Source organism: Toxotes jaculatrix, chromosome 3, assembly GCF_017976425.1.
Source record: "Toxotes jaculatrix isolate fToxJac2 chromosome 3, fToxJac2.pri, whole genome shotgun sequence".
NCBI classification, from domain to species: domain Eukaryota; kingdom Metazoa; phylum Chordata; class Actinopteri; family Toxotidae; genus Toxotes; species Toxotes jaculatrix.
Genome location: NC_054396.1, coordinates 18,341,270 through 18,359,373, shown reverse-complemented (window position 1 = coordinate 18,359,373; position 18,104 = coordinate 18,341,270). Strand labels below are relative to the sequence as shown.

Here is an 18,104-nt window from a genome sequence, read left to right as displayed (position 1 = left end):
TAACACACCATCTCCAAAATGACATGGATCAATAAGCTGTTTACAAAAAAATGACATGTCAGCAGTTGTACGAGGTAGCTCCTGAGAACAAAAGAATATAGTGAATATGATGTATCACTAGTAGACTTAACCCCTCACCTCTATTCACATTCGCTGCGGGACATTCTCACAGTGCCAGCGATGACAGTAGAGCCTCTGGGAGAATGGCCTGTTTGCACATCGTGCCATCGACACCCTTAATGTGTTTTTAATAGCTCCTTCATAATGATGAAAAACGGCCTTGAGTGGCTAAGGACTGGAGGCTTTATGGCTCGGCAGGGCCGGGATGCTTCTGGTGGCCCACTGGTTTATGTGGCAACAGAGAGGGGGCCGGTCAGGGTCCTATAGTTTTATGACGGATGAATACTGGGTGGCTCTTCCAGCTCTCTGCTCTTAATACATGTATATGACAAGCACTATAAACATGTGTTTGATCATGAGTGTTTATGGTGTGTCTTCATGCTACTGCAAATGTTTTTGCCTTCGCAGGAGTACCTGGATGTCCTGGGCCGTCCCATGGTGCTGGCTGGGCCTAAAGCCAAGCAGGTGCTGTGGACAAACGTCTATCAAGATGCCCTGGTGAGAGAAAATTTACAAAGAACAAAACATTTTATTACCCTTCAAGTAAATTATGTAAGATTAAATATTTAGTCTGCAGACTAATGCAATTTTCTAATTCTGTGGTTAATTGTTTATTCCCTCTGCTACTTTTGTTTGTTTAAGAGATTTGGGCAAATTCAGGTCATGACCTTGGTGTCACAACCTTTTTGGATCCGTTCCATTTTACTTTGTATCATTATTATTATTGTTTATTTACTTGTTAATTGATTTTTAATTATGCAATACATAACTTTTAAGAGGTAAAGAAAACAAACAAAAAAAACAGTGTAATTGAATTTCTGATATGTTTTGTTAGGGTTTGGGCCTTGTCATCACTGGGACGATGCCAGTCTTCAACCTCACTGCTGATACTGTAAGCTCTCAGGTAAAAACAACACTTACGAGCTTGAAATAGCCACATTTTTACAAACAAGCAAACAAATATGACTTACACCCCAAAAGCTCATGCTTTTGCATTAATGAATCTTTACCCTTATTATTATTATATAAGTATATATAAAAGTTTTTTTGTCATTCAGTTGGTAAAGTCATCCCATGTATCAAGTTATTCAAATAGAGACAGGCGTTGGAGTAGCAGAAGGGTTTCAGATTTAATTTTGCATCCCTTTGATGTTGTTGACCGTCATCAGTCATTTGTAATGGCATCCACCCAGACGCTGCTCTTCTAGGCAACACCTCCCCCCTGAGGTGACAGCAGACATCACAACCACCCGTCTGTACTATCTGCTATCATCCAGAGAGCACAGACGCATCCAGCTTTCCCTATCCATGACCAAAGTATTTACTCTGAGCTTATCACACAGGCTTAAAGCAGCAACACTGCTGCAAACCGACTCAGTTTAAGATAGACTGCAAAAATATGGACTAATCAGATTGCACACAAAGTGTTGATAAGTCAAAAATGGCACAGAGATGCATTTCTTAGCAGTCCTACAGCACAGCTACCAGCACAGTGTGATCTTCTCATGTCAGCAGGGGTTGTGGATAAAATGCTAATAATTGCTTTGTGTGTTCTTCACACAGAACCAGCTCATCCTGGGAGTTATGGGAGTGGATATCGCAATCAACGAAATCAAAAAGAAGACTCCTACGTACAGAGTGAGCATGCTGTGCACTCGGTATCGCTCTTTCATTCTGATGATTTTCGAATCACATCTTCATTTACCATTTTTCTGTGCAGCTTGGAGCCAATGGTTACACCTTTGCCATCGACCCAAATGGTTACGTACTACTGCATCCCAACCTGCGACCTAAGGTTGGTCCAACTATTAACGGCGCCCTGCATCTAATGATTCTGCAGCTTCTGATTCTGAAGCTAAATTTGGACGTTATTCTTGCTGACTGATGTTAACCTCCCCCTCTATATTCCCCTGCCTTTTCTCTCTCTGTTCAGATCATTAACTTTAGGGAGCCCGTCACTCTGGACTTTCTGGATGCAGAGCTGGAGGACAGCAACAAGGAGGAGGTAAAATAGCATCTCTGATATATCAGCATTAGGGAAAACATTTTCATCTATATGTCATTCAGTCCTTATATTTGTCACTTGTTTTTCCATCTCTGTGTATTTGTATGTATTTGTACACCTTCTCATACTGCAGCATCTCTCTCTCTCTCTCTCTCTCTTTCTCGCTTTTCAGATCCGTCGACAGATGATTGATGGCAAATCAGGGCAAAGAAAAATCAAGACGCTCATTAAGTCAGTTGATGAGGCAAGTCATCAATATATGAGACTCAATCATGATCCAAAGTAGCACCTTCCTGAATGGTGTTGTAATGAACCTGAATCACTCTGTATGTTCAGGATCTATTGTTTCCCTCCAATTATGGGGAGAGACATGCACTGACGATGTGACAGTGTTACTTATCAGTCTCTTTGTGGTTGCCAACAGAGGTACATTGATGAGTCCATGCGGACGTACACATGGACGCCTGTGGAGGGTACAGATTACAGGTACGTCAAACATCATCACCTGACCTCAGACCAAAAGATTGTGCAACTTAAACCTGTGAGTGAAGTCCAACTTTGATGCTTTTTATTTGTCCATTTTGGGTCACAAGTCTCCGATTTACAGTTTACATCTGTTATTCATCAACCAGCAGTGTTTTTTAACTGTAGCTGTCACTATCACGCAATAGACCAAGGCTATAATATCACTGAATAAATGCAACATGCTCATTTGGCTTCTGTATTTGAATGTAATAATTCATCTGAATCACCCAAATTAAAGAACTGTTTTTCTTCTCTCATAAAAATCCTCAACAGTACTCTAAGCACAAATTAATTGCATAGTTTATTCATTTCAAAACTTGGTTGAACATTTGAGGTTGCATCATAATGACATTTCCTCCAGGCAACACTTGGCAAATTACAGTTTATGATATTCAGTAGTCCTACAAATGCCTGATGTGTCTTTCTTTTTGTTTTTTTTTTTCATTACATCTACTGGCAGCGTGCCTGGTCCTGGCTGAGTCCATATGAGGCCTTCTCTGCACAGTTCTATTAATATTCAACTCAAAGGGAAATTCCAGCACATTTAAGAATCTGTATGTGTTGCTGTTGTGGCCTGCAACAGTCAAATGTAACCCTAGCCAGACATTCAAAGCTCTGCACTCTTATTTATTCTCTGCCTTAGAGTTTGGAGCAGTAAATGGGATTTTGCTTGTAAATTTGGTGACATGGGATGTTTCTTTAAATCTAAATTAGCTTTATTTTACAGATAGTCAACTATAGCAGCGACTCAGGCTGAACCTGGTACTGTCACAGCCTGATTTTCTGTCTGTTCCAATTAATCCCCTTACTGAGTTATATTTTCGCTTTGTATAGCTCCACAGATTAAGAGATGGGACATGTATTTCCATTTTTTTCTCCCTTTAATTTCTGACTTTGGTAGAAGAGTAAATATTTAGTAACAGAAAGCATATGTAGATCAAACTGTCTTGTGCTGTAGTGATGGCATATTACAAAGCAAAACTGCCATTTCTCTTTTATGCGTAACATGAATGACTTTAACAGAAACAAAAGTCAAAGCTGCTCCGACCAAGATTTATATACTGACAATGAAACAAATGACTGTGAACAAATGTGTGAGGTGTCGCTTGTAATCCCAAAATCACCAGACTCTGCAGTCCCGCTCATCTCTATGGAGCTTTTATAATGTCTCTCAGCTCATCATTTTTGTTTTTCTGGCCTGCAACGTAACTGTTTCTCATTTCTTGCTGCAGCTGGCACCTGTTTTTAGCATTTAAGTTCTGACTGTACACTACCTGTTCAGCACCAAACAACAGACAGGAAACAGGAGTCTCATCAACTAAGCCACACATTTCCTTCAGGAGCTGGTGGAGACTAAACAAGAGCTAAAAGGAGATTTAATATAAGGCTTACAATCACTGACTGATCAGAAACACAATTGAATTCTACAGTTACTGTGTGTCTGCTGGATGTGTAAATAGGCCACTTTTTGCAACTTTATAAGGTCTTGCTCCCAAGAGACAAAATAATCAGCTAATGCAGGTTTATTGCTATTTGATTGTTATTCTACTTCATTATTTCATTTTAAATTGCCAACAGAAACACAATCGTGTCAGGCCTGCCAGATGTTTATTCTCATATTATGATTGTGTGATTTGATCCCATCTGGGACGCAGCTCACAGGTCCCCTGTAATGGGGACTTGAACTTCCTGGAAAACAATTCATCGTCATCACAAAGTTTTTAACAGACCTGCCTTTCTTAATAGCGCATGGGCTTATAATATACTCTCTAAATACTAAGTCCTCTGGGGAGTTTTCCTGAAAAAAATAAAACAAATATGTCTGCATTCATTATTTCTCACCAAAACCACAGTGAATCTTTGAGGTCTGCAAAACATCTTGAAAGTATCTCCTTCTTCACAACACACTTGCAAAGCCCTTTTTTTTTTTTTTTTTTTTTTTTAATATTTTGGAACCTGCCTTGTTAATATCTGTGTTTGCTAGCTTGCAGTTATCTTCTTCCTTGCTTTTGCAGGTGCATTGCTGCATTTTTTGGAGCAATACTGCCACCCATTGATCAGTAGAATAGTGTGACACCATTGGCAGGAATATGTTATTGAGTTGCATGCTCCTGTGCTTGCAACTCAGTTTAATAAAAACATTGCTCTGTAGTGCTGCCAGTAGTCAGAGACACCACTGGGTACATTAGAGAGTAGAGAGCTGTTCTGGCTGAAAGTTTCAAGCTTTAGAGGTGATTGGCTGGTTGGGTGTGGTCACAAGTGTGTATTGTTGCACCTGTAGCCACACCCAGCAGTGATGTCACAGTGTCCTGGAGTGCACTTCTACATCAGTGCAAGGTGAGGTTAAACCACTGGAGGTCTGCAGGGGGGAGTTAAGATTGTTCTCTGCATAAATGATACCTTCGATGTATGCGCGAGAGTGTGTCTTTTCTGTGTTCACTGAAATTGTGTTCCTAATTTTCTGCATCTGCCTCAATACCTCAGTCTAGGGTTGGTACTGCCCACATATAGTGAGAACCACATCAAGGCCAACCTGAGTGACCAGATCCTTCAGGTGCAGTGTAAGTACCCGCGAATAGCCAGCATCCTTCGCTCTCTCTCTCTTATTTGCTTTCTCTCTTTCCACTCTTTTCTCCTCTCTCTCCCAAATATGACCTTACGCTACAACTCAGTCCTTTGTCCTCCAACATCATCATAGGGATTGTCTGAGCGGAATCGCCCGCCCCGCCCCCCCCCCCCTCTCCCTTCTCCCCCCTTTCTACGCTCTCCCGCTCTCCGATAGGCAGGATCATACCTGAGTCCCTCCGACTCCTCTACTGCCCCCTGTTCCCTCCTGTCTTCATGCTGTGCTGTAAAATGGTGATGTTTTTTCTTCACACTGGCTGAAGAAAAAAATGACTGAACTGACAGAAAGGTGAAAGCTGTGGTTTTACTGTGTTACTCAGGTGAAAATAATGGTGACCTTTGTGCTATTATTTTTTTTGCCAAATGCTCTCGCCTCTTCTCCACCAAAGTAATGATTCTGAAGCGTCTGTGTTTAAAGTATTTGATGTTCTGAAAAACTGTGAAAACATGCATGCTTTTCACTCCTTATGATGAGTTTTATGATTTGGGGATTTTTTCCTTCTGTTATGTGTATGTGATTTTTATTTATTTATTTATTTATTTTCCTGTTGGATTGTCTGCGATGTTTCCCAGCTTTGGAATCATTCAGTAGATAAACTCCCACACAGCCCAGGACAAGGGCTTGTCAAATGTGGGAGTTTGGGTTTTCTGTGGGTCTGAATGGGGACACAAGTTGTCTCTCTCATTCTTTCTTTGTCTAGACCCTGTTTCTCCCCTCTTTTCCTAGTTCATTTGGTTTATTTTGTGTCCACCATGGTTATCTCTCACAATTACTGGTTTTGTGTTTACTGTTTTCCTTTCCTGGATTTCCCAGTTTTTTCTTTCTTGTGTTGATTTTTCCGTTTTTTTCGTTTGCTCTTGCAAATAAGATGTTTGCTCTTCATTTCTTTTTTCTCTCTTGTCTTGTTTGACTTAAATTGGTTTCTTTCTTTCAAGAAAACAATATTTTTATTCAAACAGTAATTGAATAAAATATTGTCTGTGATCCCCCCCTTCCCACCCAATCCCCTGTTTCTTTTCTTGCTCACTCCTTCTCTGATGGATCCACACAGTGCCATACACCAAGGGCAAGTATACTCCATATTGGTCCACGTTCCCTACCTTTACTTCCTACTTCCTACCGCTGCCTCCTCCTTCCCACTCCTCTCGTCCTGAACCTCTTCCTGCTGCCCTCCCTCCTACCCTCACCTGTCCCAGCCTGCTTGCCTCTGTTCCTGCCCGTCTTGCCTTCAGGACCCTCCTCTTCCTCCTTTTCCCTCCTTTTTTCCCCTCCTCCTCTTCCTTCTTTTATCCCTCCTCCTCCTCTTCCTCTTCACCCTCTTGCTGCAGCTCAGATCCCACATCTCTCACGATGGCTCCTCCAGTCCCCCAACCTCCACCTCCTCCCTACGTATCTGCTGCTCCAGAAGTAAAAAAAAAAAATGTCTACTGCATCCAAGGAAGACAGATATTCATGTTCTCTGTTAAAACTTGTCTTTTGTCCACCCCTCCTAAATCCTTTCCTTTCTGTGGATAGCTCCAAATGGGTTGTGTCTGCCTTCTCTCTGTCTTTCCTTGATTTTCTTCTCATGTTCTTTGACCATTTTTCTCTCTTTTTCTCATCTTCTTTTTCTCTCTTTCTATACCATTGTTTCTCTTTCACTCTTGTCTGTCTCTTTCTGTCTTTTTCTTACAATGTCATTAGGTCATAAATGTCTTAACTAATTCTCAGACTAGAACTCAGGTATTGACAGAAAAACTCCCTCTTGTTAGAGCAATAGCCAGATCAGTTTTGAACATACTGAGTTCCACGTACAGTAAAAGACTTATAATTGTTGCTGTAACATTTTCATAGTGTATTAATTTTATAGTGCCACATCCTAGCTATAATAATATATCAGGATATCTGTATAATAGAACTACTGTTATATATTTATAGTAAGGTAAATCAGGATTTTTATGTGGTCATGATATTTTAATCTAACAATAGATTTACTGGTCTCTATATTTAATTAAAAAAAAAAAACACTTCTTTAATGATTGTTAGCTGCCGTAGTATCTCGTCTATAACTGGAGGCATTGCAGCCTGCAGACTGACCCTACAAGGCTGAGCTGTGTCCTGCCCACCCAGGTCCTCCCATGTTGTCAGGTGTCAGGGTGCCGCTCGGCAGCAGCGCCTGACTCCTGTGTCGTCCCTCTGTACTCCCTGTCTCCATCAGCTTGTCTCCCTCCCTTCCTCACCCCTCAGACCGCCAGGGGCATGGCCCAACCCTTCCTCTGTAAACCTGACCCCGGATGTGCACGGCATTGTGGGCGGAAAACTACCTGGGCACTCTATTTTAGGTCTAAAAGTCAATATTTTCATTCCTTTGCTGTACAGAGTTACAGGTCGTCACATAATGAGAAAATAACATTCATCGCAGACTCACCTGTTAAGGCTTTAATGATGGTTGATATTTTGTGTGTTTTGTCTATGATAGATGAAATGAAGTTGCCCTTCCATATGCCCTTCACAATGCAATGCATTTCCTCTGATTATGTGTCTCTCTGAGCCCTCTCCCCTGCCAGTCTGAGGGGTGACCACTTCCATCAGGACCTTCACCCACCTCCCTTGCAATAGTTGGCCATGTTGATGCCTGCCTGATTTAAAAGCACTCATTGTGGGAAATCTGTCTGAGAACTTGCTTTCTGACACATCACGTCTGGTCAAGTCAGTTCTCAGACATCCAAAACATGTTAGACTGAAACCAAATTAATCAGAAACTGAAGAAATAAAAAGAAATGGTGTGAGTGCTTCTGAAAAAAAAGGGAAAAAAAGCAGTCGTCCATTGAGAGTCAGGTTTCATTTTAGGCACCATATTGGCTAACGCTAGTGTTCCCATGATACCTCAGTGTTGCTATGGTAAACTCCCTTCTGCGTCCCTGCACCTCTGAAGAACAGCTGCTGTTTACCCACAACTCCCCACTGCTCTGCCCACTGCTCTTCCCGGATAATCTTCCCCTTTCTGTTGCAGATTTTGAATCACTGCTGCCAAACAGTTTTGAGTCTGAAGGACATGTATTCATTGCTCCCAGGTAGCCCTGTGTGTTAATGTTTGCTGTCATTGATGATCATCAGTTTGTGGTCTTGTCTTCACCTCTTTTTTTTTTTTTTGGTTTCTGTTTCCACTTCACATTCAGCATTTTATATCAATCATCTGCTTTCTTGAATTACATTTATTGTGATGTTGAGTTGCACTGCATGCAAGTTGTTGGCTTCAGTCGCTCTTTGTTTATTTATTCTGAGTGGTGAATTAACTTATTGTGATAAATTCTTAAAACGAGCAGGATTTTTAGAGGAGAAAATATAAAATTCATCAAAGGGTTATTTATTTTTTGGCATTCACCCATTCTCTCCCTCAAGTTACCCATCCTCTTAGTAAAATACCAAAGACACATAAAATCTGCTTTGCGTGCTGCTGCTGTGGAGCTGAATGTTTGTATACTCAGATACATTTAGAGATTATTGGTTTGTTTGTACAATGTCAAGAATAAAATGGATATTGGACAGCGAATTGTGTAACTAGGAAAAGAAAATGTGCTGTTTTGTTGTCAAACCCTCATATCTTCCAGCATGAGCCTGAATTCTGTAACATACTGATAAAATCACTCTGCCATTGTGCTGCCTGTGCTCTGCTCTGCAGTCCAGTACATTTTTCTTTGACAGACAGGTGTTTTAGCATAGTTGAATTTAAGCTTTAAGATATGCATGCTGCACATGATAACATCAAGTTACGTGTGTGCTTTCACACTTCTCCACTTTGTGTTGTGCTTCCCTTTATAAAGGACAAATGTGGCAGACAGAGTGTAAATGATGTGTACACATTTGTTTTTACCTTCTCTATGTGAGTTTAAATGCCTTGTCTGTTCCTCAGGGAGTACTGCAATGATCTGGAACTGTCCAACAATAACACTGAGTTCCTGCTCAACTTTATTGCTCTCATGGAGAAGGTGACACCGGATTCTAAACAATGTGAGTTTATTTGTCTTCACTCAAAAAAGAAAAGTGCATTCAGGATTGACTTTAAAAGATAAGGTTGTCAATATGCTACATTTTTCTTATTGTCAACAAATCCCACAAAAAAGTCATGAAAAGACCAAATCCAACAATGACTTTGTCCAGCTAGTAAGTATCGTCTGTGTAGCCCACCCATGATACAGCTTATTCCTCTGGACGTTCAAGCTCCATTGTTCTCCAAAAGCCTTTAAAAACACATCAGTAAGATACACCATTGCACTGGGTGACATGTTCCTTCATTGCGACAAGCATGGGCACTGTAGTTTATTTTGAGTCAATTCTGCATACACCATCCAGCTGCCTTACTGCAAGAGCACTGAAATGTGTATTAATCCACAGCTGAAAATAGTCCCTAATAAATTCACTATTTACTCCCGTTTGAGCAACACTTACTGAAAACTACAATGTCCGGGTGATTTAGGAAACAATTTTGCCTTTAAAAAATGAAACAAAATAGTTGTGGCTCATTTTTAAAGACAGATTTCTTTAGCAGGAATGAATGGGCTTGGGCTGAGAGCAGCAGACAGAAAACATATGCTTAATAATCAATAAAATCATGAGTGCTGTGTCCTTGACTTTTTTCTGAGGGGAGGCAAAGAACTGTTCAGGGGATCTACATCTAAATGTGGATGCAACTTATATTCTGTGTCCGTTTCTGACATTCTGTTTATACTCAGGTGACAATTTGCTCCTTCATAACCTGATTCTGGACGCAGGCATCATAAGGCAGCTGGTTGAGAAAGTGTGGAAGAATAAAGACCTGAATACGTGAGTATCAGCTAGTACTTTGAAAACTGCATTTTTAGACTTGGACTTTGGATAAGATCTCCATTTTAAAGCCTGCTTCTGCCACTTCTCTCCATCCTGACATTTAGATATGGCTTTCTAGCCGTGTTTGCTGCGACAGATGGAGGCATAACAAGAGTGTTTCCAAACAAGTAAGTGCACCCCTCACCAAGGCTGTGTGTCTAGACTGCAGTTGCTCTGTAGTTCTGTTATGTTTCTCACTTTGTATATTTTTTGAAGTACTAAGTTGTGAAGACTTCAAATGTTTCAAAAACACACAGGGTAGCAGGAAGCTTGTACATTACAGATTTACAGCTCCTGTGTCTGTGGTCTTAAATCTCAGGGCTGCAGAAACCTGGGAGGAAGACCCTGAGCCATTTAACGCCAGCTATTACCGCCGCAGCCTCGACAACAAGGGCTACATCTTCCGAGCACCTTATCGCACAGGTGAATGATGTTCTTAGTCATGGGTTATGTGTCTCACACAGAGCCTCATAATGTTGTGGCTCTGTGTTTCTAACCTTCCCTGCCGCGTTTGTTTCTGTTTTTGTTTCCCTCCTTTAGCCAGGGACGAGCTTCTGAACCCAGAAAACGACACCATAGGGATCTTGGTCAGCACGGCTGTGGAGATCACAATAGGAGGAAAGACCATCAAACCTACAGGTGGGCTGAGCTCTGAAAAAGGAGAAAAAATCGTTATAATGATAGATGTTAAAGAAAATGTCTCAGAGCAAGGCAAAGATAATTACACCTGTGTTTGTGTGACTTGTCATTTTGTGTGGACATGTTTGTGCTTTGTGTGTCTATTTATTGTGTCTTTATGTGCATCTGTCTTTTTATCTTTTTTTTTCTCTTCAGTGGTTGGAGTGAAACTAGACCTTGAAATCTGGACAGAGAAGTTCAAGATTCTTGCCAGTAATCGCACAGACAACCGCCAGAGCTCCACTATGGTAACATATTGAAATACACCTAAAAAGAGCAAACTGTTTACACTGAGACATTCAAATGATCACTTGGTTTTTCTGTGTGGCAGTGTGGACCAAACAGGGGCTGTGAAATGGATTGTGATGCCAACAGCGACGTATGTATCTCTGCCAGTTTTTTAATGAGCTTCCTATCAAGAGTATCAAACCACTGAACACTTTTCCCCCACGCTTCCAGTTAACAGTCCATTTCTGCCTCTGTGTGCAGGATCTCCTGTGTTATTTAATAGATGATGGTGGATTCCTGATCATGTCCAATCAGAGGGATGACTGGAACAAGGTGAAGTTTATAAATTAATTTTCACGCTGACCGTGGTTTCTCTCTAATCTCTACAATGAGCTTGAACAGCGTTTTTTATCCTCTACAGGCAGGGATGTTCTTCAGTGATGTGGACCCCTACTTGATGTCCGCTCTCTACAACAATTCCTTCTACAACCGCAAGCAGTCGTTTGACTACCAGTCTGTGTGCGAACGGATGCCTAACAGTGAAGCTGGGGCTGCACCAAGAGGAGTGTTTGTGGTAGGAACATAATTTTGGCACTAGAATGGGCAAGATGTGATGAATGAAGGATGCAAACTAGAAGAAAATGAGATGGATTAATTTACATATAGAGAGACTACTGGATCTTTAATTGAAATATGCATATACTGCTCTTACATTTTTCCTCTGTGTCTGCAGCCTACAATTGCAGATTTTGTTAACCTGGCTTGGTGGACATCAGCAGCAGCATGGTAAGGTTTGTTTGGCTTTGATGAAAAAGCCACGACAGTAACACACAGTCCACACAGACTGTTCCTGAAGATAAAAGATTCAATTGATGCACCTGGTGCTGGAGAGTGAGTGAGTCGACTCACTCACTAAACTACCATAACAGCTACATGAATCTTTTTACCTGTAAGACTTGCGCTTCAATGCTTGTGTTTGCCATCTGTGACTATGTGAAAACATCAGATTTTTACAGTCAGAGAAAAGTGTGCATCCTGGTCATAGTTCAGTTATAAAATCTAAGCGTTCATAACGCAGGTTTTTGCACTTAAAAATTCTTATTCACACCTCCTGTCTCCGCAGGTCCTTGTTCCAACAGTTTATATATGGACTGGCTTATCACAGTTGGTTTGTCACAGGTGGGTGCAAAAAGACACATTAAATTACTAAATGTTAGTTCAGTGTTTTGCGTGTTTTGTTTGCTTTTCTACCTTCATGCTTCGCAGTCATTATACAAAAGCCATAATGTGCTAAAATCAGGTTTTGAGTAGCAATTACATTAATTTGAATGTAACTCAGCAACAGTGCACAAACTGTAGGTGTAAACTATGTAAAGAAATGTTTTAAAGCTTTTTCCAGGCTCTTTGTACATCATTTCCAGAATCAGATCTTATAAATCAACTGAAGTGACAAGTGTTACTCCTGCATGTCTCTGTGCTCTGGTGACGCTGCAGATGAGGTGGATGCAGAGGGATTCGATTCCAAAGAGCGGAGTTGTGTAATGATCCAGACCCAGTACTACTTGAGTAATCTCAGCAGCTCCTACAACATACTGCAAGACTGTGGCAACTGCTCCAGGTCTGCACACATGAAAAAAAAAAAATGCACACACAGACACACGCACACATTTAAGTCCACATGCATGTGCTCAGGATACACGGATACACACCACAAAGAATCGTGCTGTGACAGACACACAGATATAGAGACACATGTTTCTCTTGGAACTAATAAAGTCTGCTGGTGATTAAACCGTATCAGCTTTAATGAAACAGTCATATCATTGGCTAAATGAGCCTTAGAAGACTGTCTCATGAATCTCGCTGATCCATTAGCAAATGAGCCTGTGATGTAAGCGAGCAGAGGGGGGTTGTTGACAGAGCTGTCTCTCTCTACAGGCTGATTCATGCCAAGAGGATAAACAACACCAACTTACTGTTTGTGGTGGCAGAAAAGATGCCATGCAACACCTGCGAGATAGAGAAGCTGTCCCAGGAGGAGGAGGAGTGTATCCTTTTTCACATTGTACACCAGCTGGCAGAGAAGAAGACACTCTCTCTAATCGCTAGATTCTATCTCCTTATTACCATACCTGCGGAAACACAGACGTTTCACATTCATTTCAAGGTTATTTTTATCACGATGGTGTGAATTATGACCAGTCATTTACATCTGTAGGCCTGCTTCGGGAGTCAGTGTGTGGGCGAATGATGAAGCACTGCAGAAAAGACAAAGGGAGAAATTCAAAGGATTTAAATGTTCCCTTAATTGAGTCCATTTGCAGACAAGGAGGACAATCCATGTGAAGAAATGACTGTGGCACGTTATCGAAAAGGACCATCCACCTGCTTTGACAATAACATCACTGTAAGATTTCCAGACAATATTAATAAGCACAAATAAACACAGACAGGCCGCTTGGCATTTACTCACTGTGTAAAATTCACAGGCTAGTGAGGTAAAAAAAAAAATCATGAATAGGAAGTTAGTATACTAATCCATAAAAGACAGGTTCACATTTTTCAGAACAAGTTCATGCACAGCAGTGTTATGTAAATGCACAAACAGGTTTGGCATATGATTTGTACAGATTAAAATTAGTGAGCTTCAGAGGTTTTCTGTGACTTTTGTTACCTTCAGATAGAGCCAGGTAAGCTGTCTCTCCCTGTTTCCAGTCTTCCTGCAAAGCTAAGCTGACTGGTAGATGGTGGTAGCTTCATATTTACAGTGCAGATAATGAGGGTGGTACATTATCAATCTTGTCATTTAACTCTTGGCAAAAAAGCGAATTAGTGTATTTTCCAAAATGCCAAACTCTTCCTTTAACAATCTAAAATTTGCATGTTCCTTTCTATTTCCATTTTTTAAGGCCTATTGGAAGACAATAGAGACAGAATGAAACAAAAATGCTCAATAAACAGTGTTTGGTCAGATGGTAGGATTAACCAAGCATAAGCTATATTTTCAGACTGTTTTCCATATACATGCGGGATTTAAAATTACTGATGCATTTTTTCCCCCCTCTGCAGGAGAACACGTCGGACTGTGGGCGAGGTCATTCTTTCCGTCCGTCTCTCTACACTTTACTGCTCATTCAGCTGCTCCTGCTTTATCCGGCAGTCAGCCCCCACGTTCACTCTCTACTACATTAATTCCATTTCCCTCTGCTTATCCTCCTTTTAGCGCCCCCCCCCCCCCCCCCCGAGCTTCTTTCCCGTCCTAAAATCCAATGCCCCTACCTCCCCACTTCCGTGGCCCTACGTCCCTCACCCCACCCCACCCCCACCCACCCCCACCCCCAGATATAGTCATAGGTAATAATGGGACTTCCCATCACAGCAAGTCGGAAGCCCTGAGTGCCGCACTTACCCAGCTTGCTTCAGTTCGTGTCGCTTAGTGACAACTGCCGGACGTTTGTGTCCTCAGCCAATTAACCCTCATCTGGAGGAAGAGTTAGGTGGTGCCGACCACCTGGGTCATCAAAGACAATGTCTGAAAAGAAAACAAAGCCCCCACCTACCCACTGAGTTGAGGTTGTCTGTCCACCTTCACCTCTGTCTGTCAGATGGACAGTGGGACTTTTCCTCCTCCTTTTTCTCCACCTTCTCCTCCATCTCAGTCTCATCCGCCTCCCGCACGGGGCTGTGGACCGTTCAGCCACTAATAGCCACCATGACAAAAGAAAAAATAACAGAATAATAACAACTGTCGAGTAATACAACATGTCAAGTATAAACTGCTGAAGTGACGAGTATTCCAAACATAACAGTATATTTAGGTTTTAATTTGAAAAAGGAAGTCGTTAAGTATTAACTTAAAAAGTCATGAATTCATTTATGCACTATATCTACTTGCCAAAATGAGATAGACTTTCATGTGGTCTTACTTTTATAGCCAAAACACAAGAGGAAATGGCTTCTGATTTAGATTTAGGATAAACCATGAGCGGAGGAGTGGAGACGGTCAGAAACTGAATGCTGATTCACATTGTTCAGCTCCTAATGGCAGATGAATGATTTTTAAATGATGTCCACTGAGGATTATTGTAATGACATGAGGATTATCGCATTACTTGAAGTATTTGTTTTCGTTTTATTCACTATTTAAGACTTGTGCTGTCTGGCTTACATACTAGTGGCAGCTGTAAAATATGAATCAGCGTTCGGTTACTGCAGGTTTGGTCAGGAGCACTGTTAAATGTTGTGTAGTATTCTCCTTTATGATCAAAACCATTCTGACCTTCGGTTTAGACTGATGGTTAAAAAAGAAAAAAAAAGAAAAGATAGAAAAAAATCCCTACTCTCTCTCATAGGAAAGCTCACCTCTGCCAATCCTCATGAGGCTTCTCCAATAACCTACTAACGCTCCTAATCACAATTTGTAAATGTGCTTTGCTTCTGTTCACACAACAAACGCACCCAGATCTCTGCCTCATGACTCTCTCTTTCTCTCATAGTAGTTCCAGGTGGGTTTTTTTTTCTTTTTTCTTTTTTTAGTATAATCCTTTTTCCTTTTTTCCTTTTTTTTTTTTAGGGGGGCTTATATTACCTTCGACTGATGCTGTTCAAACTTCAAAACCATTCGCTGCTGGGGGATAGGGGCTTATCAACATTTCCAACAAAAGTGCAGAAGAGGCCACTAAATATGGTGATCACCTACAGTAGTACTCTGGTTGTAATCCATCACAGTTCGTCTTTTGATCATTATGATGTGTGAAGAAAAAAAAAAACAAGTCATTTAGACTCCCATGTTTAGGAGCCACTCTGTTTCATAGTGCCTTGACGCACTTTGTTTTGGAATGCATCGGCTGTATAAGAGTAGAGCCACTGTATAGTACCTTTATAAAGCAGCCATCTTTGAGGCTTTGGAGCTTGTGAGACTGAATCTGTTGGCTATAGAAATAGCTTTACACAGAGCCACCACACTGACCGGCTCTAGCTTACTGTACTGGCCCTCTCGGCTGTGGTTGCTGTGACCCTTCAGAGCCACCTGACTGCCATCATATGGAGTTACTATACCGTTCCTTTACCAAGCCATGTATAGAGCTATGATACACTATCAGTATACAGCGACTTAACTGGCCATAGAGCGTTTTTAGGGCCACCTGACTGCTATAGTTCTGCCTGAATCGTATGTGTTTGTGTATGGCTGTATGTGCGTGTGTGTGTTAGTTTGCGTTAAAACCCCTCAAAGGGAATGTCTTTTAAAGTGTATGAGGGAAGGCAGTTGTGGTCGCGCAGCTGTTTTTATTTTTATTTTTTCCCTGTTCCTATGTTGCAAAGGACAAAATCCAGTGTTGCTGTAGAGGAGGGGGAAAAAGGGATTTTACTGATACAAAAAAAAAAGAATCCATCTTTAACCATCAGTCTGCTTCAATATCAAGAGGTGTCCAAAAGAATGTGTAGTTCATCGTTGTTTTTTTCCGTTTCAAATGCAACATAGTTAACAAAGCCTCTCTAAATGCCTTAGTGTTACATGGTACGGAGCTCTGATATGTCCCCCTTCCCTTTCATGTACACTTCTTTCTCACGCACACACACACACACAAATCGACCCTCCTAAATATCCACTCCACTGGGTTTTCTTGGTGTTCTGCAGTAAGTATAGTGAGCTCTAGTTTTGTAATTTTGCGTCTTGGAATGATTCGATAGTGATTGATGCCTGTTCGATTCAAATGCTTGAAAGCGGGTGGGAGTTTTTAAGATTTCAAAAGCCTCCGACCTTCGATGTTCACACCCCACCCAAACCTCACTGTATTGCTCAGGTGGGAAGATTCACACAACGATCCGAACCTTGACTTACACACTCTGTACAGTTGTTGGTGACAAACATGCTGGCACAGTAACTGCAGCGCGGCTCTGAACAAATCGGACTCCGAAAATAAAAGACTGTTAAAAAAGATAATTAATAGTTGCAATTTAAGATTAGTATTTCCAGTTGGGCTCTTTTCATCGTTGGGTACGGGATCATTTGATGCCGGGTGCGGTGTTACTTTTCTGGCATTTGTTTGTCTCTGTCCTGTGCCATTAAATCTGTCTGTATTTCCCTATTTCCACTGTCTGTAAATGAACGCTACACGTGCCTGTGGAAATGTACCCCCTGCAACTTCCTCTCTTTTTCCTGGCTCTGTACACTTACAGTCTCACACATATACGTAAATGTGTAGGCCTATACGGTTTGTGCACCTGCACCGAGACAATATGCACAACGTATACACGCACACACTCATGTAAGCAAACATGTAATGACACTTATTCATGCCCAGCTGGGAGATGTCAAGCACCAAGGCAGAGGTAAACCAAGGACGTCTCTTCCCAGGTGTTTTCTTTTTTTTTTTTCCTTGTGAGCGGGCGGGATGTCAGAGGCAAGCTCAGGGAGTGGGTCTCCACAGAGCAGCATGGGCCACAAGGTCATGGAGGAATCATGTAGTGACGTTTGTGTGTGCATCGCGAAGGACAGTGTCTCCTGAAGGGGGACACACGTATGATTTCTGTGGTTTGACAAATTTACTTTTGCCAAAAAAAATAAAGAAAATAAAGAAAACATAGAAAATTGGACCAGCTTGGGGATGAGAGGGAGGGGCTTTAGGACACAACCCCTTAAATAAGTTAGGGAGGGTTTTCACGAAGCCCCCTCCCGACCCTCGCTGCATCTGTGTTGGTGCGTCTCTGTGGGAAAGACACGCGTGTATGTGATTCTGTAGTCTGTAGTCTGGTGCTATGTGACCATGTTTGACAAGTGTGTGAAAAAAATAACATTTAGAGAAAAAAAAAAAAAGAGTAAAATCAGTCGAATTTTAAGTCAAGTTAAAATATATATATATAGGAATACAGCACTGTTGATAAGTTTGAGATCTGAAGTCAAAATGTTTTTATTTTTTGTTTGATTTATTTCTTGTACGTATGTGAGTGTGAATGTTTGTGTGTGTGTGGATGGTTTCGCTCCTTCTTTTTTGGGCACTGGTCCATGTCGCTCCATTCTTTTGTACAGATGAAGCTTAAAAAAAAAAAAGAAGAGGGCAAAATTTGTAAAATATT

At 41.3% G+C, this 18,104-nt stretch overlaps 1 protein-coding gene across 1 annotated transcript in view; it reads left to right on the top strand.

Moving 5' to 3' along the window:
• The window catches only part of cacna2d2a (calcium channel, voltage-dependent, alpha 2/delta subunit 2a), a 145,755-nt gene extending 127,653 nt beyond the window's left edge, over window positions 1–18,102 (top strand). The window contains exons 14-37 of the mRNA XM_041032974.1: window positions 529–618; window positions 956–1,024; window positions 1,684–1,758; window positions 1,841–1,915; window positions 2,054–2,125; window positions 2,298–2,369; window positions 2,550–2,611; window positions 5,135–5,211; window positions 8,269–8,329; window positions 9,169–9,266; window positions 9,989–10,079; window positions 10,187–10,249; window positions 10,441–10,544; window positions 10,662–10,760; window positions 10,956–11,047; window positions 11,131–11,178; window positions 11,289–11,360; window positions 11,449–11,601; window positions 11,761–11,813; window positions 12,151–12,206; window positions 12,522–12,645; window positions 12,966–13,075; window positions 13,352–13,434; window positions 14,097–18,102. Of these exons, the coding sequence (XP_040888908.1) occupies window positions 529–618; window positions 956–1,024; window positions 1,684–1,758; window positions 1,841–1,915; window positions 2,054–2,125; window positions 2,298–2,369; window positions 2,550–2,611; window positions 5,135–5,211; window positions 8,269–8,329; window positions 9,169–9,266; window positions 9,989–10,079; window positions 10,187–10,249; window positions 10,441–10,544; window positions 10,662–10,760; window positions 10,956–11,047; window positions 11,131–11,178; window positions 11,289–11,360; window positions 11,449–11,601; window positions 11,761–11,813; window positions 12,151–12,206; window positions 12,522–12,645; window positions 12,966–13,075; window positions 13,352–13,434; window positions 14,097–14,219 (2,022 nt within the window). The 3' untranslated portion in view covers window positions 14,220–18,102. The remainder of the gene's footprint in view (window positions 1–528; window positions 619–955; window positions 1,025–1,683; window positions 1,759–1,840; window positions 1,916–2,053; window positions 2,126–2,297; window positions 2,370–2,549; window positions 2,612–5,134; window positions 5,212–8,268; window positions 8,330–9,168; window positions 9,267–9,988; window positions 10,080–10,186; window positions 10,250–10,440; window positions 10,545–10,661; window positions 10,761–10,955; window positions 11,048–11,130; window positions 11,179–11,288; window positions 11,361–11,448; window positions 11,602–11,760; window positions 11,814–12,150; window positions 12,207–12,521; window positions 12,646–12,965; window positions 13,076–13,351; window positions 13,435–14,096) is intronic.
• The last annotated feature ends 2 nt before the right edge of the window (window positions 18,103–18,104 follow it).